General features: G+C 44.2%; 1 protein-coding gene across 1 annotated transcript in view; it reads right to left on the bottom strand.

The window, feature by feature from the left end:
* Window positions 1-3,204: 3,204 nt before the first annotated feature.
* The window catches only part of LOC110529049 (semaphorin-3D), a 131,538-nt gene continuing 111,477 nt past the window's right edge, over window positions 3,205-23,265 (bottom strand). The window contains exons 13-18 of the mRNA XM_036984222.1: window positions 14,949-15,037; window positions 12,742-12,783; window positions 11,012-11,169; window positions 9,364-9,428; window positions 7,048-7,181; window positions 3,205-4,691 (exon numbers count right to left, since the gene is read on the bottom strand). Coding sequence (XP_036840117.1) covers window positions 4,233-4,691; window positions 7,048-7,181; window positions 9,364-9,428; window positions 11,012-11,169; window positions 12,742-12,783; window positions 14,949-15,037 — 947 coding nt within the window. The 3' untranslated portion in view covers window positions 3,205-4,232. The remainder of the gene's footprint in view (window positions 4,692-7,047; window positions 7,182-9,363; window positions 9,429-11,011; window positions 11,170-12,741; window positions 12,784-14,948; window positions 15,038-23,265) is intronic.

The following is a 23,265-nucleotide window of genomic DNA, read 5'->3' as shown; positions in this document are numbered from 1 at the left end:
GTGTTGGTCCCATGTTTCATGAGCTGAAATAAAAGATGACAGAAATGTTCCACACATTTTTTTTTATCTCAAATTTGTTTACATCCCCTGTTATTGAGCATTTATCCTTTGCCAAGATAATCCATCAACCTGACAGTTGTGGCATATCAAGAAGCTGATTAAACAGCTTGATCATTACCTTGTGCTTGGGACAATAAAAGGCCACTCGGAAATGTGCAGTTTTGTCACACAACACAATGCAACAGATGTCTCAAGTTTTGAGGGAGTGTGTAATTGGAATGCTAACTGCAAGAATGTCCACCAGAGCTGTTACCAGACAATTATAGATTAAAAAAAAATAACAAAATCAAGAAAAATATCATTACATTAGTGTAAAACATGTTTTAATTAATTGTATAAATTGTTAGTCATCACAATATGCACAAGGTCAGTTAGAGGGATAGTGTAGCTTACATTCAATGATGTATATAAACCCTGGATTGCGGATGCTATGCATTGGTCATTGAGAGGCTTTGAAGCCTTCAGGATGCCATATTGGCCTTCCCCAGTAGGAGCAGTCCTCCATAGGATTACATTTTTTCATTTTTAAATGTTTTATTTAACCTTTATTAAACTAGACAAGTCAGTTAAGAACAAATTCTTATTTACAATGACTGCCTACGCCGCTTGGAATCGAACCAGGGTCTGTAGTGACACCTCTAGCACTGAGATGTAGTGAGTGGAACTCCACAGTATTTCAATTGAATGTTTCAAGGATAAGGACATATTTTTTCATTTTAAGTTTAGCTCACAAAATATAATTTAAAAGTATGCATTAAGGTGTCTGCAATATAATAAATATGTCAAAATTGAATGTAGACATTATTAAATGCATTTTTATAGCTTCCAAAATCTATTTTTACAATGGAGGAGGAGTACCAAGATGGCTGTGCGGTGGCTTCATTACAATGGAGGAGGAGTACCAAGATGGCTGTGCGGTGGCTTCATTACAATGGAGGAGGAGTAACAAGATGGCTGTGCATTGGCTTCATTACAATGGAGGAGGAGTACCAAGATGGCTGTGCATTGGCTTCATTACAATGGAGGAGGAGTACCAAGATGGCTGTGCATTGGCTTCATTACAATGGAGGAGGAGTAACAAGATGGCTGTGCATTGGCTTCATTACGATGGAGGAGGAGAGCCAAGATGGATGTGCATTGGCTTCATTACAATGGAGGAGGAGAGCCAAGATGGCTGAGCGGTGGCTTCATTACAATGGAGGAGGAGAACCAAGATGGCTGTGCGGTGGCTTCATTTAAATGGAGGAGGAGAGCCAAGATGGCTGTGCATTGGCTTCATTACAATGAAGGAGGAGAGCCAAGATGGCTGTGCATTGGCTTCATTACAATGGAGGAGGAGTAACAAGATGGCTGTGCATTGGCTTCATTACAGAGCCCCCTGTGGCTGCCAGCCTTCCAGGGTTTAGACACATCATTGGTTACGTTCAGATATTTCTTCAGAATAATGCAGCACATATTCATGTTCCCCTAATCAGTTGGTTCTCTGTAAAAGGGTGGCTTTTATACCTTATTGACATACTTGCAGTTATTTAGCTCAACAATGTGTAGACTAACAGCATCTCATGACGAGAACGGTAAATGTGTCCAAATTCAGGAACCAATCTTTCCTTATAAAGATATCAGGCTTACCTCATAATAGCCAAGCATTATGACACGTGCAATTACAATGCATTCTATCCTAATGCATCACCAAACCATTATCTACCGTGATGTGTAAAATAACGAACATTAAAAAGTGTGCCTCACTGAAAATAGTTCCCAGTATGGATTTATAATATATACTGCTTTGACTCTTATCGTAAGTCTGTGTACAGTACACATACATAGAATAAATAGATTGCATTCTTGCTTAAATAATGTATAATAATGTATAATGCACTGTATAATAAAACACGCGGTCTACCGTCATTTACTTGTGCAGTGTACAACAACCAACACTAGATGGTGCTAACTGTATGATAAACAACAAGTGACACAAAGTTGAACATGTCCATATTCACAGTGAGCACAAGATGTTGAAAATACATATTGTTTCTATCTTTAGTGAATCTACTGCACTAGGGGGTTTGATACCCAGCGGGTCCCATTACTGTTAAATGATGAGATCTGTGATGATTACCAGGAGTGAAGTCTTGTGTGAGCCGGACTTCTTTCGTGTGTTTCAGGTCCCCCCCCCTACTTATTCATCATGATTTTCAACCACAAATGCAAATATATTTTTTTGCTCATAAAGCTGTTTTTCTCATTCCTCTAAGATGTGAAAAGCAGGTATCTTCACTTCATCTAAAACCATAGAAAAGTTATGAGTTATTCCACAGATTCCACAGATTTTATGTCAAAAGTGTATTAGAGTACAATCTTAGGGGAAAAAAATTGATATACAGAACCTAAAATGGTTCTTTGGCTATCCATATAGGAAAACCCTTTGTAGAACCCTTTTTGGAACTAGATAGAACCCTTTTGGGTTCCAGGGTAGAACCCTTTTGGGTTCCATGGTTCCATGTTCTACAAAGGGTTCTCCTATGGGGATAGCCGAATAACCATTTTAGGTTTTAGATAAGAGTGTACAGTATGAATGAATTACCTGTACGGTTCTATTTCTGAGTTTGGATAAACAAGTGAAAACCAAACACACACAAAAAATCTAAATCTAAATGCTTTACATTGACAGATTTGTGTTAATAAAAATTATTGTTTTGTGTTTGAAAAAACTAAGTCAAGGTAGATACAGTCCATAACGCAGGTGAGTGACCCTACAATATATTTTCAATGTATATGCTGTACATTGCATTACATACTCTACATACAGCATATTTCAACGCTGTCATGACAATATGGTAAGTGCAAATATGTTAACATGTATTGCTGAGGGGGTCTGAAGACATAGAATGGGACACTGAGGAAGATGGAAGGGACCAACCACATCACACTGTCCACAGCTCTGTCTAACACACTGACTGTACAACCACCACTGTGGTTGTAGTTCTGGGACAACTGTGGTTGTAGTTCTGGGACAACTGTGGTTGTAGTTCTTGGACAACTGTGGTTGTAGTTCTGGGACAACTGTGGTTGTAGTTCTTGGAGACCTGTGGTTGTAGTTCTGGGACAACTGTGGTTGTAGTTCTGGGACAACTGTGGTTGTAGTTCTGGGACAACTGTGGTTGTAGTTCTGGGACAACTGTGGTTGTAGTTCTGGGACAACTGTGGTTGTAGTTCTGGGACAACTGTGGTTGTAGTTCTGAGACAACTGTGGTTGTAGTTCTTGGACAACTGTGGTTGTAGTTCTTGGAGACCTGTGGTTGTAGTTCTGGGACAACTGTGGTTGTAGTTCTGGGACAACTGTGGTTGTAGTTCTTGGAGACCTGTGGTTGTAGTTCTGGGACAACTGTGGTTGTAGTTCTGGGACAACTGTGGTTGTAGTTCTTGGAGACCTGTGGTTGTAGTTCTTGGACAACTGTGGTTGTAGTTCTGGGACAACTGTGGTTGTAGTTCTTGGAGACCTGTGGTTGTAGTTCTTGGACAACTGTGGTTGTAGTTCTGGGACAACTGTGGTTGTAGTTCTTGGAGACCTGTGGTTGTAGTTCTTGGACAACTGTGGTTGTAGTTCTGGGACAACTGTGGTTGTAGTTCTTGGAGACCTGTGGTTGTAGTTCTTGGAAACCTGTGGTTGTAGTTCTTGGAGAACTGTGGTTGTAGTTCTTGGACAGTGTTTTTCCTCTCGACATGTGAGACGGAGAACGGTCCGGCCTGCTTTTTATTTAGTAAACAAACCTACCAGTCCAGAGAGCAATAATAGACTTTAACGGGTCGGTCCGGGTACAAAAAGAACCATCGCGATCCTGTCTACACAGAATACAGAATACAGGAGGAATATACATCCAGAACATCTATATCAAAATGATACTTCTATGGACAAAAAGGTTAACTGACTGATAATAATATTAAGCATATCTGTTCAAAGCAAAGGGTCTGCTCATGTGCAGCACCACCACTGAGGTCTTGCTGCACACATTCCCTTCATCTCCAGAGCTACATCTACAATAGCCCTCGATCCCCTTTAAAGTGCACTACCTTAGGCTTATGGACCCTGGTCCAAAGCAGTGCACTCTATAGGAACTAGGGTGACATTTCAGACGCAAACCAAAAGTCTCTTGTCCCTCCCCGTCCGTAGGTCATTGTATGGTGATGTCCTCAGTGGAGTCGTGCCGTCTCACTCTGGCCTTGCGGTTGTCCACCTGGGTCTGTTTCCACTTGAGCTGACGCAGCTTCTGCTGCCTCTTCTTCTCCCGGTGCCACATCTGCTCACAGTACTCGTCCATGCTCATACTAGCTGCGCCCATCATGTGCAGGTCCTTATAATTCCTGAAGAGCTGGGCGTGGCTCTGGGCGTGGCTCCCAGGACCTCCATGACCCCACCTCAGTCCTGCTCCCCCAGCACCAGGATCAGCTGCCTTGGCCTGGGATGCTGTCATGCTCTGCTGGGGTATGACCTGGAGGTTGTAGCGGGCCAGGACCTGGGAGAAGGAGTGCTCCAGCGTGGTACAGCTGTAGAGGCCAGCGTCCCCTGGCTCCAGCCGCTGCACCAGGAGACCCCGCTTCATGTGGACCATACGATCCTCGCTATGGAGCATCTGAACGAGGACAGCAGGGCAAGACAAGAAAAGGTTGATTATTAGATGAATATTAGTCAATATTAGCTTCCAGCCAATTGGCGACAGATTTTCATGCGGATATTCTAAACTCTGCAGATAGAAAACATCTACATTTTCCCACCAGTGGTATATTGGTGGTTCTTGCAAACAAAAGTCAGTGTGTTTACGACGTAAAGGACATCACAAAAATGTTATTTTCCGCTCAAGTTTTCATGTAACAAATAAACATCTAAAAAGGTTTCCAAGGTTAAATGTGTTTCCATCTCATTTTCCACTCTTACCGATAATTTAGTCACAAAAATCTGTTGCGTTAAATAGTAAATGTGCCTACATTGGTCTTGTCACGTGTGCTCTAGCCAACAACTCGCAGATAGAGCACGGGTAGGCTCTGCGGGTAGGCTGTGCAGGTAAGCTCTGCGGGTAGGCTGTGCGGGTAAGCTCTGTGGGTAGGCTGTGCGGGTAAGCTCTGCGGGTAGGCTGTGCGGGTAAGCTCTGCGGGTAGGCTGTGCGGGTAAGCTCTGCGGGTAGGCTGTGCGGGTAAGCTCTGCGGGTAGGCTGTGCGGGTAAGCTCTGCGGGTAGGCTGTGCGGGTAAGCTCTGCGGGTAGGCTGTGCGGGTAGGCTCTGTGGGTAGGCTGTGCGGGTAAGCTCTGCGGGTAGGCTGTGCGGGTAAGCTCTGAGGGTAGGCTGTGCGGGTAAGCTCTGCGGGTAGGCTGTGCGGGTAAGCTCTGTGGGTAGGCTGTGCGAGTAAGCTCTGCGGGTAGGCTGTGCGGGTAGGCTCTGTGGGTAGGCTGTGCGGGTAGGCTCTGCGGTTAGGCTCTGCGGGTAAGCTGTGCGGGAAAGCTCTGCGGGTAAGCTGTGCTGGTAAGCTCTGTGGGTGGGCTCTGCGGGTAAGCTCTGTGGGTAGGCTGTGCGGGTAAGCTCTGCGGGTAAGCTCTGCGGGTAGGCTGTGCGGGTAAGCTCTGCGGGTAAGCTCTGCGGGTAGGCTGTGCGGGTAAGCTCTGCGGGTAGGCTCTGCGGTAAAGCTGTGCGGGTAGGCTGTGCGGGTAAGCTCTGCGGGTAAGCTCTGCGGGTAAGCTCTGCGGGTAGGCTGTGCGGGTAAGCTCTGCGGGTAGGCTCTGCGGGTAAGCTGTGCTGGTAGGCTGTGCTGGTAGGCTGTGCTGGTAGGATGTGCAGGTAGGATGTGCGGGTAGTCTAGTCTACATGATGAGATTATTATGTGTATTTGTCAGACGGCTGTCAAGCATCGATTATCGCGTCACCAGAATAAGACCCTTGATATGGATTGGAAAGGAGCATTGAAGGTCACTGTGCATTTTAAAACACCCTGTGAAATTCATCTTAACTTATTTCACCTGTAGCCTAATAAACAGCATGGTTTCCTGACGAGTCGTGTAGAGGGAGGACCACACAACATGTCATGGCTTGACTCCAAGTTTACTACCACCACCATTTCTCTCATTATTTACCGACAGAAAAATATTCCACCATGTCAAACGCACAAATGATCTGTTGGCACCTTCCTAACACCTTCCTAACACCTTCCTAACACCTTTCTAACACCTCTCTAATATTGAGTTCCATCCCCCTTTTTGTCCTCAGAACAGCCTCAGTTCGTTGAGGGGCACTCTACAAGGTGTCGAAAACATTCCACAGGGATGCTGGCCCATATTGACTCCGGTGCTGTTCTTGACTCACTCAAACCACAGTTGTGTCAAGTTGGCTGGATGTCCTTTGGGTGGTGGACCATTCTTGATACACACGGGAAACTGTTGAGTCTGAAAAACCCAGCAGCGTTGCAGTTCTTGACACAAACCAGTGCGCCTGCTCAAAGGCACTTAAATATGTCGTCTTGCCCATTCACCGTCTGAATGGCACACATACACAATGAATGTCTCAAATGTCTCAAGGCTTAAAAATCCTTCTTCAACCTGTCTCCTCTCCTTCATCTACACTGATTGAAGTGTATTTAACAAGAGACATCAATAAGGGATCATAGCTTTCACCTAGTCAATTTATGTCATGGAAAGAGCAGGTGTTCCTAATGCTTTGTACACTCAGTGTATAAACTTGCACTGAAACGACCTGTTTCCATCACAGCTGTCGTAAAATTAAAAAATAATCATATGTCATGACTTTACTCGCATAAAAACTGTGGATGTGATCGTGGTTAATGATTCGGTTAAAAATGAGTGATCAATACATGTGTGTTGTATTGTTCTAATGTTCGGTACAGATGATGAGTTGATAAAGATGATCAGTTTGTGTGTTAGGTCGCAGGCCTTAGTTAGCATAAAGTGAACAAAGAGCTAACATGGGGAGATGTCCGTCTCTCACCTCTCTGCTGGTGTGAACCTGTGGTGGCTGTACTGTCCACTTGACTGTAGCTAGCTGGGACCTGGGTACACACTCTAGGAAGGTTGAGTTACTCTCCACTCCGTATACCATCTTCACCTCCACCGACTCAGAACCTGCAAAAGAACAGGACGATGAGAGTTTTGTAGTACAGATGTAGGATCTTAATTTGAGCCAGTTTGCTACAGAAGGAAAAATAATCTTGCAGCAACAGGAAATGTGAATTATTATGTGTATTATAATACATTTATAATTTTGTAGGGTTTGATAAAAAATGTTGTAAGGGAAAATCAAGCTTGACATTTCAAAGTAGAAATGACAAACTTCGAGAAGCCTTATTAAATCTAAAATACACTACAATATTTAGTTATCCTGCCATAAGGTGATCAAATGAAGATCCTCTAGCTGTGGTCACATTCGTAATAGTCTCAGTACGTGATTTGAGTTCCAAGATGACATTGTAAAGTGGCTCTGGATAAGAGTGTCTACTAAATGACTGAAATGATGTGTAGATTTGTCTTGACACAACGGGATGTGTAGATACAACGGGATGTGTAGATACTACGGGATGTGTAGATTTGTCTTGACACTACGGGATGTGTAGATACAACGGGATGTGTAGATTTGTCTTGATACTACGGGATGTGTAGATACTACGGGATGTGTAGATTTGTCTTGACACAACGGGATGTGTAGATTTGTCTTGATACTACGGGATGTGTAGATTTGTCTTGATACTACAGGATGTGTAGATACTACGGGATGTGTAGATACTACGGGATGTGTAGATTTGTCTTGATACAACGGGATGTGTAGATACAACGGGATGTGTAGATTTGTCTTGATACAACGGGATGTGTAGATTTGTCTTGATACAACGGGATGTGTAGATTTGTCTTGATACAACGGGATGTGTAGATTTGTCTTGATACAACGGGATGTGTAGATACAACGGGATGTGTAGATTTGTCTTGATACAACGGGATGTGTAGATACAACGGGATGTGTAGATTTGTCTTGATACAACGGGATGTGTAGATTTGTCTTGATACAACGGGATGTGTAGATACAACGGGATGTGTAGATTTGTCTTGATACAACGGGATGTGTAGATTTGTCTTGATACAACGGGATGTGTAGATACAACGGGATGTGTAGATTTGTCTTGATACAACGGGATGTGTAGATACAACGGGATGTGTAGATTTGTCTTGATACTACGGGATGTGTAGATTTGTCTTGACACAACGGGATGTGTAGATTTGTCTTGATACAACGGGATGTGTAGATACAACGGGATGTGTAGATTTGTCTTGACACAACGGGATGTGTAGACACTACGGGATGTGTAGATTTGTCTTGATACAACGGGATGTGTAGATTTGTCTTGACACTACGGGATGTGTAGATACAACGGGATGTGTAGATTTGTCTTGATACTATGGGATGTGTAGATTTGTCTTGATACAACGGGATGCGTAAGATATCAAATCATTTTCTAATTTGGGAAGGGGAGGGGGCAACTGCAACTGCCTCAACGAATATACAGTATCATGAGCTAAGATGAAGCGCTAGTTGAACTAAATTCATTTTTTTTTTTTTTACATTTAACTAGGCTAGTCAGTTAAGAAGAAATTATTATTTTACAATGACGGCCTATGAACAGTGGGTTAACTGCCTTGTTCAGGGGCAGAACGACAGATTTTTACCTTGTCAGCTCTGGGATTCAAGCCAGCAACCTTTCGGTTACTGGCCCAACGCTCTAACCACTAGGCTACCTTCCACCCCTAGTCACATCAGACATGGTCATAGGAGCCTAGTGAAACTGAGATGAGTCACATCAGACATTGTCATAGGAGCCTAGTGAACTGAGATGAGTCACATCAGACATTGTCATAGGAGCCTAGTGAACTGAGATGAGTCACATCAGACATTGTCATAGGAGCCTAGTGAACTGAGATGAGTTACATCAGACATGGTCATAGGAGCCTAGTGAACGAACTGAGATGAGTAACATCAGACATGGTCATAGGAGCCTAGTGAACGAACTGAGATGAGTAACATCAGACATGGTCATAGGAGCCTAATGAACTGAGATGAGTTACATCAGACATGGTCATAGGAGCCTAGTGAACGAACCGAGATGAGTAACATCAGGCATGGTCATAGGAGCCTAGTGAACTGAGATGAGTTACATCAGACATGGTCATGGTCAAACATTTAGTGTTCATTTCTGTAACTTGTCCTATATCGCAACACTGGCTCATTGTAGCCCCGTACACACACACACACACACACCGTCTTCTGCGTCGTAACACTGGCTCATCGGATCCCCGTGTTTCACGTCCTGGCGCCGAGCTCGCCTAAAGGAGATAAGATAGCAGACAGTCTGGGTGTCATAATCATGTCATAACTCTGACAGCTTTAGACTGTGGCAGTAAGTTTGTTTGTTAATTTGTTTGGAACCCCCTTAGCTGTTGATTTAGCAAAAGCAACTCTTCCCGGGCTTCACAAACAAAAAAATACAACACAACATGATACAATACAACACAATACAACATGATACAATACAACATGATACAACACAATACAACACAACATGATACAATACAACATGATACAACACAATACAATATAACACAACACGATACAATACAACATGATACAAAACAATACAACACGATACAATACAACACGATACAATACAACATGATACAATACAACATGATACAATACAACATGATACAACACAATACAATACAACACAACATGATACAACACAACATGATACCAATACAACATGATACAACACAATACAACACAATACACCATGATACAATACAACATGATACAACACAATACAACATGATACAATACAATATGATACAACACAATACAACATGATACAATACAATATGATACAACACAATACAACACAACATGATACAATACAACATAATACAACACAATACAACATGATACAATACAACATTATACAACACAATACAACATGATACAATACAACATGATACAACACAATACAACATGATACAATACAACACAACATGATACAACACAATACAACATGATACAATACAACATGATACAACACAATACAACATGATACAATACAACATGATACAATACAACATGATACAACACAATACAACAACATGATACAACACAATACAACACAATACAACATGATACAACACAACATGATACAATACAACATGATACAACACAATACAACACAATACACCATGATACAATACAACATGATACAACACAATACAACACAACATGATACAATACAACATGAAAAAACACAACACAACATGATACAACACAATACAACATGATACAATACAACATGATACAACACAACACAACATGATACAACACAATACAACATGATACAATACAACATGATACAACACAATACAACACAACATGATACAATACAACATGATACAACACAATAAAACATGATACAATACAACATGATACAACACAACACAACATGATACAACACAATACAACATGATACAATACAACATGATACAACACAATACAATAACATGATACAACACAATACAACACAATACAACATGACACAATACAACATGATACAATACAACATGATACAACACAACACAATACAACACAATACAACATGATACAACATGATACAACACAACACAATACAACATGATACAACACAATACAACACAACGGTACTTTATTATACATATGTTACAACATAAATGTGTATTTTATTGTCAAACACAGTAATAAGATAATAGCAAGACTCTTAAATGTTAGATGTTATTATTATGTTAAATTGTATGTTTGATGTTATTGGTTTTCTACTATAATAGTAAAAAGACTGGATGTGGAGATCAATATTGCTGTGTTGGCCTTTTAAACTAAGTAGAGTAGTTACCTCTTGTTGCTGGGGAAGTATCGGTTGCATGTGTTCCCATCCCAGGCACAGTAAGGGTCTCTGGCCAGACAGCAGTCAGCACAGTCTCTACCGTACAGCTGACACCTCTGCAGTGGTAACTGGACCACTCCCTCATCACTGCTTACATACACCTGTTGCTGTAGACACACAAACAGGGGAGAGGATTTAACTCAATTGAATGTACTTTTAATTCATGTAATTGATTCCTATTGAATTATATTGAATTGTCATAGTGCTGCTAAAAGTGTCACAGTAATGATCCTCCTCTCCACCCTCTCAGGGCTGGGCGTCTCAGGCTCTGCCTCCTCATCACCCTCTCGGGGCTGGGCGTCCTAATCCAGGCACTTGTCATCTCCCGTCTGAACTACTGCAACTCTCTGTTTGTCATCAAATCCCTGCAACTTATCCAGAATGCTGACCTGGTGTTCAACCTTCCCAAGTTCTTCCTCTACGCTCCTCCGTACACTCCACTGACTTCCAGTCGAAGTTCACATCCACTACAAGACTATGGTGTTTACCTACGGAGCAGCAAGAGGAACTGCCCCTCCCTACCTTCAGGCTATGCTCAAACACTACACTCCAACCCGAGCACTCCATTCTGCCATCTCTGGTCTCTTGACCCTCCCCGCCCCTACAGGAGGGCAGCTCCCGCTCAGCCCAGTCCAAGCTCTTCTCTGTCCTGTCACCCCCAATGGTGGAAACGGCTAGGACAGCAGAGTCCCTGTCCATCTTTCCCGAAAACATCTGAAACCCTACTTCTGCAAAGAGTATCTACCCCAAAGCCATTAGACTGCAGTATTTAATCAAATGACTGGTTCATTTGACTCCTCGCACCTTTGTTTTACAGTGCTGCTTATCTTTTGTTATTATCTATAGTCACTTTACCCCGACCTACTGTACATGTACAAATGACCTTAACTAACCCCCTGCCGTATATAGCCTCATTATTATATAGCCTCATTATTGGGGCGGCAGGGTAGCCTAGTGGTTAGAGTGTTGGACTAGTAACCGAAAGGTTACAAGTTCAAATCCCCTAACCCACTGTTCCTAGACCAGTTAACCCACTGTTCCTAAACCAGTTAACCCACTGTTCCTAGACCAGTTAACCCACTGTTCCTAGACCTGTTAACCCAATCCTAGGCCGTCATTGAATATATGAATTTGTTCTTAACTGACTTGCCTTGATAAATAAATAATTGTTATTTTATTGTGTTACTTTTTATTATTATATTTTCTACTTTAGTTTATTTAGTAAATATATTCTAACTATATTTCTTGAACTGCGTTGTTGGTTAAGGGTTTGTAAGTAAGCATTCATCGGCGCATGTGTCAAAAAAATGAAATGTGATTTGATGTATTTAAAACACATAGAATCTGGATTTGATGTGTTTTTTCAAGTCTCTTCCCAACGTACTCTGGGAGGAGTCTACTGCTGGAGAAACTATGTGTAAACAGCGCTAAAGTTCCTATACGCAAATCAATCATCTATTTGTTTGTAATCATTACTGGAATGGTATGTTACTGCTACATTTACTATTAACTGAGGATGACCACCCACACACACGTACACACACACACACACACATACACACACATACACACGTACACACACACACACACGTACACACACATACACACGTACACACACATACACCCACACACGGACACAAACGCACGTGCACACACACACTCGCACACAGCAGACTTACTCTTTTGGTAGACAGCTCCATGTTAAGGATGGGGGCCTGAGTCTGCAGGATCAGAACACAATGGTTTAACACACAGGTCGACATCACACAAGACAATATTATGTGTGTGTGTGTGTGCACGTGTGTGTGTGTGTGTGTGTGTGTACGCATGTGTCCATGCGTGTGTGTGTGTGTGTGTGTGTGTACGCATGTGTCCACGCGCGCGCGTGTGTGTGTGTGTGTGTTCTGCTCTAGAGAATCCACATACCAAGGCTCACCATTACCAACATCATCTCAGAGGTTAATTTAAACATGGTGTCATTGGGAGTCAGTGACCCCTGACAGTCCAAGTGAGCTGCATCCTATTCAGATAGCCTTTAGAAGGATGGGGACGATAACCTTGCTATCATGTCTCCTCACATACACACATTCTCTTAGCTAGCTAGCTAACTCTCTGCCAGGCGCAGGCCACACACACACACATTCTCTTAGCTAGCTAGCTAACTCACACACACACCGAGACACACGCACACACACGCTGACACACACACACGGACCTCAGTTCTTCCCTCAGGAAGACTCATTGCCACTCTCAAACTCTGTGTATTAACCCCAACCCAGTCTAATGAGCTATGTGGTTAACATCCTACCCAAGGCCTGACACTGCCAGGTCATATCGAAGTCAACCCTCCCCCCTAAAACCTCCCATGTTAAACCCAATGATGTCATGTATAAGTATGTTTGTGGTTCAACCCTATCCAAAGAGGATACAGTCAGGTTTTTGTCTTAGTCGGAGCACGTATTCACAAAGATCAGGTCCCCGTGTCCATAGGATCGTATTCATTATGAAAGGCAAAAAACGTCTCCTACTCTGAGACTCTGACTGTGAATACTGGCCCTGACATTCATCCTCTTGTTTGTTAAGAGAGGATTATGCAGCTTAACTCCAATAAATACACACGGCCATCTTGTCCTGTGTTGTTGTTGTTCCACACTTCGCTCCCTGTTCTCTTCTTCCCTAATAGGAGATAGTCTGTCTATTTATTTGGGAGACCCTGGGAAAAATGGGTCTGTATCTGTTTTTCCTCTTAGGGGGTTAGTTGGTTATTTTGGTCAAGTATGTGATTGCCCCAATGGAAACAAAAGTCAGTGCTGATCTCAGAACAGATGACATGGCAGGCAGGTCATCTCCTTTCCCCGAGGCCTTATCTCCATGCCCCCAGGCCTTAATTCCTAGCTCCTAGGCTTTATCTCCTAGCCCCTACCCCTAGGCCTTATCTCCTAGTCCCTACCCCTAGGCCTTATCTCCTAGTCCCTACCTCTAGGCCTTATCCTCTATCCCTTATCTCCTAGTCCATAGGCCTTACCTCCTAGTCCCTACCCCTAGGCCTTGTCTCCTAGTTCCTACCCCTATGCCTTGTCTCTTAGTCCCTAGGCCTTATCTCCTAGTCCCTACCCCTAATCTCCTAGCCCCTAGGCCTTATCTCCTAGTCCCTACCCCTAGGCCTTATCTCCTAGTCTTTACTCCTAGGAACTCCTGTAGATCTGAGAGAATTTGATTGGCATACTATGGTGGAATTTCCTATTAGTCTGCCAATCAAATTGCTAGCAGTCTATAATTCCAACATAGTCTATCGGAGGACAAGGTGGAGCTACTATTACCTATTCATTTCTGTCAGATCTACATGTACTTCCTCTGAGGTACAGTAAATGTTTCTGGACTGGGCCTATTTCAGATGTACTTCCTGTGAGGTACAGTAATGTTTCTGGACTGGGCCTATTTCAGATGTACTTCCTGTGAGGTACAGTAAATGTTTGTGGACTGGGCCTATTTCAGATGTACTTCCTGTGAGGTACAGTAATGTTTCTGGACTGGGCCTATTTCAGATGTACTTCCTGTGAGGTACAGTAAATGTTTGTGGACTGGGCCTATTTCAGATGTACTTTCTATTCCTCCTGAAGTTGAAACTTTAGCAGTTTAATCGTCTGAGTTGGTAAAAGGGTTGGGGGTCAATTCCATTTCAATTCAAGTCAATTCATAAAATAAACCACATTCAAAATCTACATATTCTTTATTGAAAAGGATTGAAGAAGATTGGAATTGTAATTTCAGTGTCCTTCCTGAATTGAGAGGTATTGAAATGGAATGAATTGACCCCAACCCTGGTTGGTAGTAGATCACATCAGAGAATATGTTATGGTTAATTAAACCCTAGCAGGCATCTCACCTGAAAGACAATCAGCTCCTCCAGAATGATCTCCTCAGTCTCCCAGTTGTCTTTGGGGACAGACACCACTTTCAGCACCTTGCCATCATCTGAAGAGGAGGGAGAAAAGCAGGAAGTAACTGAGCGACAGGTGTGTATATGATTTTCCTACGCAGGTAACAACAACCAATTACACTTGATGTCTTATGCAGCAAGTTACCTTCAAATGAAAACGGTGGGTTAAAAGTCCCTATGGCATAGCAACCACCCTGTCATAGCAACCACCCTGTCATAGCAACCACCCTGCCTGACAAACCACCCTGCCTGACCAACCTGCCTGCCTGAACAACCACCCGGCCTGACTAACCACCCTGCCTGACGAACCACCCTGCCTAACCAACCTGCCTGCCTGAACAACCACCCGGCCTGACTAACCACCCAGCCTGACTAACCACCCAGCCTGACGAACCACTCCTCCTGACTGTGTGCTTCATGCATTGAAGCTGTGGTGTGATCGTTACTTAGTAGCATTGTCTAGTGTGTGTGTATGTGTGTACATGTTTGCTAAGTTAAGTTGAGTGTGTCGGCCCAAACTAAACTCATTAACAGGGATAGTGTGTGATTTCTGACATTAAAATATTTAACCTCAATGGGTGACCAGAGGTCATAGCAACGTTCCCACTAAGAGGAGAGCCTTCAGACAGAGAGAGCTCAGCTATCTACCTCAGCTTGATGAATGACTCCGTGTCTAGGCGCTAATGCTACTAAATCACGGGAATCCATTCATCTCACCAGACATTCGCTTGCCTTGATTAGCCACACTCTTAATACGGACACGATTCACTATGCCTTAATGATGAGAATCTCAATGGAAAACACTCAAAACTGAAGCCTGTTGATCTGATGATTGCCGACCAACAGCAGAGTCTTGACTCTGAGATCCACCAGGGTTCAGGCAGAGAGGATTGAATGTCAGAGTGCAGGGCTATGGAACAGTGATCACACTAAGGTGAGCTGGGCCGTTGGAGCCCAACATGGCCTGGTTCATCAGTCTCAGACGTAGATTAGTTGTTGAGCCACAGGAAAGTTCCCACGGTAACCCTTTCCCCAGGATAATGACTCCCCGCCCTGGGACCATCCTGACATTATCATGAAGAACCAGTCCTCTGTGTGTGTGTGTGTGTGTGTGTGTGTGTGTGTGTCTTGAACTTTACCCTATTCTAAGTGAATCATTTTAAGACAGACACCCCTCTGCAAACACACTCTACACACACACTCTGCACACACACACTCTACACACACACACACACACACACACACTCTACACACATGTTAACTGTATATGTTATGTATGTATATATATATATATACACAGTACCAGTCAAACGTTTAGACACACCTACTCATTCAAGGGTTTTTCTATATTTTTACTATTTTCTAAATTGTAGAATAATAGCGAAGACATCAAAACTATGAAATAACACACATGGAATCATGAACTAACCAAAAAAGGGTTAAACAAATCCAAACATATTTTATATTTCCAATACTTCCAATAGCCAAACTTTGCCTCGGTGACAGCTTTGCACACTCTAGGTATTCTCTCAACCAGCTTCATCTGGAATGCTTTTCCTACAGTCTTGAAGGAGTTCCCACATATGCTGAGCAATTGTTGGCTGCTTTTCCTTCACTCTGTGGTCCGACTCAACCCCAACCATCTCAATTGGTTTGAGGTTGGGTGATGGTGGAGGCCAGGTCATCTGATGCAGCACTCTTCTTCTTGGTCAAATAGCCCTTACACAGTCTGGAGGTGTGTTTTGGGGTCATTGTCCTGTTGAAAAACAAATGATCAACCCACTTTGCCCAAACCAGATGGATGGCGTTTCACTGCAGAATGCTGTGGTAGCCATGCTGGTTAAGTATGCCCTGAATTCTAAATAAATCACAGACAGTGTCACCAACAAAGTACCCCCACACCATAACACCTCTTCCTCCATGTTTTACTGTGGCACAGAGATTGGAACCAAAAATCTCAAACTTGAACTCCAGACCAATTGTTAAGGTGCGTGAATGAGGACCCAAAAGCGAATTAACGTAAACAGAGCTTCTTTAATAACGAAACATAGGTAGGCTCAGATGGACCGGCAGATTCCGACAGGACAAGGTTGCAGCAAACATGACGATAGTCTGGTTCAGGCATGAAACACAAACAAGAATCCGACAAAGACAGGAACAAAAACAGAGAGAGATATAGAGGACTAATCAGAGGGAAAAAGGGAACAGGTGGGAAAAGGGGTGACGAGGTAGTTAGGAGGAGACAAGGAACAGCTGGGGGAAAGAGGGGGAGAAAAGGTGACCTAGTACGACCAGCAGAGGGAGAAAGGGTGTAGAGAAAGGACAGAAACAAGACACAACATGACAATACATGACACCAATGGACAAATTTCCACTGGTCTAATGTCCATTACTCATGTTTCTTTGCCCAAGCAAGTCTCTTCTTCTTATTGGTGTCCTTTAGTAGTGGTTTCTTTGCAGCAATTCAACCATGAAGGTCTGATTCACGCAGTCTCCTCTGAACAGATGATGTTGAGATGTGTCTGTTAGTTAAACTCTGTGAAGCATTTATTTGGGCAGCAATCTCGGAGGCTGGTAACTCTAATGAACTTATCCTCCGCAGCAGAGGTAATTCTGGGTCTTCCTTTCCTGTGGCGGTCCTCATGAGAGCCAGTTTCATTATAACGCTTGATGGTTTTTGCGACTGTTGAAGGAACTTTCAAAGTTCTTGAAATTTTCCGTATTGACTGACCTTCATGTCTTAAAGTAATGATGGACTGTCATTTCTCTTTGCTGATTTGAGCTGTTCTTGCCATAATATGGACTTGGTCTTTTACCAAATAGGACTATCTTCTGTTTACCAACCTACCTTGTCACAACACAACCGATTGGCTCAAACACATTAAGAAGGAAAGAAATTGTCCAAATTAACTTTTAAGAAAGCACACCTTCTTAAATTAAATGCATTCCAGGTGACTACCTCATGAAGCTGGTTGAGAGAATGCCAAGAATGTGCAAAGCTTTCATCAAGGCAAAGGGTGGCTATTTGAATAATCTCAAATTTAAAATATATTTATTTGTTACTTATTTATTTGTTATTTGGTGCTTTTTTTTTGTTACTACATGATTCCATGTGTCATTTCATAGTTTTGATGTCTTCACTATTATTCTACAATATAGAAAAAAGTAAAAATAAAGAAAAACCCTTGAATGAGTAGGTGTGTCCAAACTTTTGACTGGTACTGTATGTGTATTATTTTACTACTCTAGGGATGTAATTATTGTTTCGATAAGCTTATTTATAATTATGTATTGATTTCACTCTTTGTGCGATGAGCAAATGCAGAGAACACCAGAAGAAGAATGATCACTGAATTACCACAGTGAATTATTGTAATGTTTGTTTTTGTATCAAATAATCCCATACGGGATCAAATCAAATTGCATTTGTCACATGTGTTGAATAAAACCGGTGTAGTAGACCTTACAGTGAATGTCTTACTTACAAGACTCTAACCAACAATGCAGATCAAGAAAAAGAGTTAAGAAAAATTAGATGGGTTGCATTCTGACGATTTGTCCCGAAAATTCATCTCTACTGTTGGTATCAGTCCCCCTCTCTACTGTTGGTATCAGTCCTCCTCTCTACTGTTGGTATCAGTCCCCCTCTCTACTGTTGGTATCAGTCCCCCTCTCTACTGCTGGTATCAGTCCCCCTCTCTACTGTTGGTATCAGTCCCCCTTTCTCTACTGTTGGTATCAGTCCCCCTCTCTACTGTTGGTATCAGTCCCCCTCTCTACTGTTGGTATCAGTCCCCCTTTCTCTACTGTTGGTATCAGTCCCCCTCTCTACTGTTGGTATCAGTCCTCCTCTCTACTGTTGGTATCAGTCCCCCTTTCTCTACTGTTGGTATCAGTCCTCCTCTCTACTGTTGGTATCAGTCCCCCTCTCTACTGTTGGTATCAGACCCCCTCTCTACTGTTGGTATCAGTCCCCCTCTCTACTGTTGGTATCAGTCCCCCTCTCTACTGTTGGTATCAGTCCCCCTTTCTCTACTGTTGGTATCAGTCCCCCTCTCTACTGTTGGTATCAGTCCCCCTCTCTACTGTTGGTATCAGTCCCCCTTTCTCTACTGTTGGTATCAGTCCTCCTCTCTACTGTTGGTATCAGTCCTCCTCTCTACTGTTGGTATCAGTCCCCCTCTCTACTGTTGGTATCAGTCCCCCTCTCTACTGTTGGTATCAGTCCCCCTCTCTACTGTTGGTATCAGTCCCCCTCTCTACTGTTGGTATCAGTCCCCCTCTCTACTGTTGGTATCAGTCCCCCTCTCTACTGTTGGTATCAGTCCCCCTTTCTCTACTGTTGGTATCAGTCCCCCTCTCTACTGTTGGTATCAGTCCCCCTCTCTACTGTTGGTATCAGACCCCCTCTCTACTGTTGGTATCAGTCCCCCTCTCTACTGTTGGTATCAGTCCCCCTCTCTACTGTTGGTATCAGTCCCCCTTTCTCTACTGTTGGTATCAGTCCCCCTCTCTACTGTTGGTATCAGTCCTCCTCTCTACTGTTGGTATCAGTCCCCCTTTCTCTACTGTTGGTATCAGTCCTCCTCTCTACTGTTGGTATCAGTCCTCCTCTCTACTGTTGGTATCAGTCCCCCTCTCTACTGTTGGTATCAGTCCCCCTCTCTACTGTTGGTATCAGTCCCCCTCTCTACTGTTGGTATCAGTCCCCCTCTCTACTGTTGGTATCAGTCCTCCTCTCTACTGTTGGTATCAGTCCTCCTCTCTACTGTTGGTATCAGTCCTCCTCTCTACTGTTGGTATCAGTCCCCCTCTCTACTGTTGGTATCAGTCCCCCTCTCTACTGTTGGTATCAGTCCCCCTCTCTACTGTTGGTATCAGTCCTCCTCTCTACTGTTGGTATCAGTCCCCCTCTCTACTGCTGGTATCAGACCCCTCTCTACTGTTGGTATCAGTCCTCCTCTCTACTGTTGGTATCAGTCCCCCTTTCTCTACTGTTGGTATCAGTCCCCCTCTCTACTGTTGGTATCAGTCCCCCTCTCTACTGTTGGTATCAGTCCTCCTCTCTACTGTTTGTATCAGTCCCCCTCTCTACTGTTGGTATCAGTCCTCCTCTCTACTGTTGGTATCAGTCCTCCTCTCTACTGTTTGTATCAGTCCTCCTCTCTACTGTTGGTATCAGTCCCCCTTTCTCTACTGTTGGCATCAGTCCCCCTCTCTACTGTTGGTATCAGTCCCCCTCTCTACTGTTGGTATCAGTCCTCCTCTCTACTGTTGGTATCAGTCCCCCTCTCTACTGTTGGTATCAGTCCTCCTCTCTACTGTTGGTATCAGTCCTCCTCTCTACTGTTGGTATCAGTCCTCCTCTCTACTGTTTGTATCAGTCCTCCTCTCTCCTGTTGGTATCAGTCCTCCTCTCTACTGTTGGTATCAGTCCTCCTCTCTACTGTTGGTATCAGTCCTCCTCTCTACTGTTGGTATCAGTCCCCCTCTCTCCTGTTGGTATCAGTCCCCCTCTCTCCTGTTGGTATCAGTCCCCCTCTCTACTGTTGGTATCAGTCCTCCTCTCTACTGTTGGTATCAGTCCCCCTCTCTCCTGTTGGTATCAGTCCCCCTCTCTCCTGTTGGTATCAGTCCCCCTTTCTCTACTGCTGGTATCAGACCCCTCTCTACTGTTGGTATCAGTCCCCCTTTCTCTACTGTTGGTATCAGTCCCCCTTTCTCTACTGTTGGTATCAGTCCTCCTCTCTACTGTTGGTATCAGTCCCCCTCTCTACTGTTGGTATCAGTCCCCCTCTCTACTGTTGGTATCAGTCCCCCTCTCTACTGTTGGTATCAGACCCCCTCTCTACTGTTGGTATCAGTCCCCCTCTCTACTGTTGGTATCAGTCCCCCTCTCTACTGTTGGTATCAGTCCCCCTTTCTCTACTGTTGGTATCAGTCCCCCTCTCTACTGTTGGTATCAGTCCTCCTCTCTACTGTTGGTATCAGTCCCCCTTTCTCTACTGTTGGTATCAGTCCTCCTCTCTACTGTTGGTATCAGTCCTCCTCTCTACTGTTGGTATCAGTCCCCCTCTCTACTGTTGGTATCAGTCCCCCTCTCTACTGTTGGTATCAGTCCCCCTCTCTACTGTTGGTATCAGTCCCCCTCTCTACTGTTGGTATCAGTCCTCCTCTCTACTGTTGGTATCAGTCCTCCTCTCTACTGTTGGTATCAGTCCTCCTCTCTACTGTTGGTATCAGTCCCCCTCTCTACTGTTGGTATCAGTCCCCCTCTCTACTGTTGGTATCAGTCCCCCTCTCTACTGTTGGTATCAGTCCTCCTCTCTACTGTTGGTATCAGTCCCCCTCTCTACTGCTGGTATCAGACCCCTCTCTACTGTTGGTATCAGTCCTCCTCTCTACTGTTGGTATCAGTCCCCCTTTCTCTACTGTTGGTATCAGTCCCCCTCTCTACTGTTGGTATCAGTCCCCCTCTCTACTGTTGGTATCAGTCCTCCTCTCTACTGTTTGTATCAGTCCCCCTCTCTACTGTTGGTATCAGTCCTCCTCTCTACTGTTGGTATCAGTCCTCCTCTCTACTGTTTGTATCAGTCCTCCTCTCTACTGTTGGTATCAGTCCCCCTTTCTCTACTGTTGGCATCAGTCCCCCTCTCTACTGTTGGTATCAGTCCCCCTCTCTACTGTTGGTATCAGTCCTCCTCTCTACTGTTGGTATCAGTCCCCCTCTCTACTGTTGGTATCAGTCCTCCTCTCTACTGTTGGTATCAGTCCTCCTCTCTACTGTTGGTATCAGTCCTCCTCTCTACTGTTTGTATCAGTCCTCCTCTCTCCTGTTGGTATCAGTCCTCCTCTCTACTGTTGGTATCAGTCCTCCTCTCTACTGTTGGTATCAGTCCTCCTCTCTACTGTTGGTATCAGTCCCCCTCTCTCCTGTTGGTATCAGTCCCCCTCTCTCCTGTTGGTATCAGTCCCCCTCTCTACTGTTGGTATCAGTCCTCCTCTCTACTGTTGGTATCAGTCCCCCTCTCTCCTGTTGGTATCAGTCCCCCTCTCTCCTGTTGGTATCAGTCCCCCTTTCTCTACTGCTGGTATCAGACCCCTCTCTACTGTTGGTATCAGTCCCCCTTTCTCTACTGTTGGTATCAGTCCCCCTTTCTCTACTGTTGGTATCAGTCCTCCTCTCTACTGTTGGTATCAGTCCCCCTCTCTACTGTTGGTATCAGTCCCCCTCTCTACTGTTGGTATCAGTCCCCCTCTCTACTGTTGGTATCAGTCCCCCTCTCTACTGTTGGTATCAGTCCCCCTTTCTCTACTGTTGGTATCAGTCCCCCTTTCTCTACTGTTGGTATCAGTCCTCCTCTCTACTGTTGGTATCAGTCCCCCTCTCTACTGTTGGTATCAGTCCCCCTCTCTACTGTTGGTATCAGTCCCCCTCTCTACTGTTGGTATCAGTCCCCCTCTCTACTGTTGGTATCAGTCCTCCTCTCTACTGTTGGTATCAGTCCCCCTCTCTACTGTTGGTATCAGTCCCCCTCTCTACTGTTGGTATCAGTCCTCCTCTCTACTGCTGGTATCAGTCCCCCTCTCTACTGTTGGTATCAGTCCCCCTCTCTACTGTTGGTATCAGTCCTCCTCTCTACTGCTGGTATCAGTCCCCCTCTCTACTGTTGGTATCAGTCCCCCTCTCTACTGTTGGTATCAGTCCTCCTCTCTACTGCTGGTATCAGTCCCCCTCTCTACTGCTGGTATCAGTCCCCCTCTCTCCTGTTGGTATCAGTCCTCCTCTCTACTGTTGGTATCAGTCCTCCTCTCTACTGTTGGTATCAGTCCTCCTCTCTACTGTTGGTATCAGTCCCCCTCTCTCCTGTTGGTATCAGTCCCCCTCTCTCCTGTTGGTATCAGTCCCCCTCTCTACTGTTGGTATCAGTCCTCCTCTCTACTGTTGGTATCAGTCCCCCTCTCTCCTGTTGGTATCAGTCCCCCTCTCTCCTGTTGGTATCAGTCCCCCTCTCTACTGCTGGTATCAGACCCCTCTCTACTGTTGGTATCAGTCCCCCTTTCTCTACTGTTGGTATCAGTCCCCCTTTCTCTACTGTTGGTATCAGTCCTCCTCTCTACTGTTGGTATCAGTCCCCCTCTCTACTGTTGGTATCAGTCCCCCTCTCTACTGTTGGTATCAGTCCCCCTCTCTACTGTTGGTATCAGTCCCCCTCTCTACTGTTGGTATCAGTCCCCCTTTCTCTACTGTTGGTATCAGTCC

This window comes from Oncorhynchus mykiss, chromosome 7 (assembly GCF_013265735.2).
Source record: "Oncorhynchus mykiss isolate Arlee chromosome 7, USDA_OmykA_1.1, whole genome shotgun sequence".
NCBI classification, from domain to species: Eukaryota; Metazoa; Chordata; class Actinopteri; order Salmoniformes; family Salmonidae; genus Oncorhynchus; species Oncorhynchus mykiss.
Note: the sequence above shows the minus strand (reverse complement) of the source record. Positions and strands in the feature narration are given on the sequence as shown.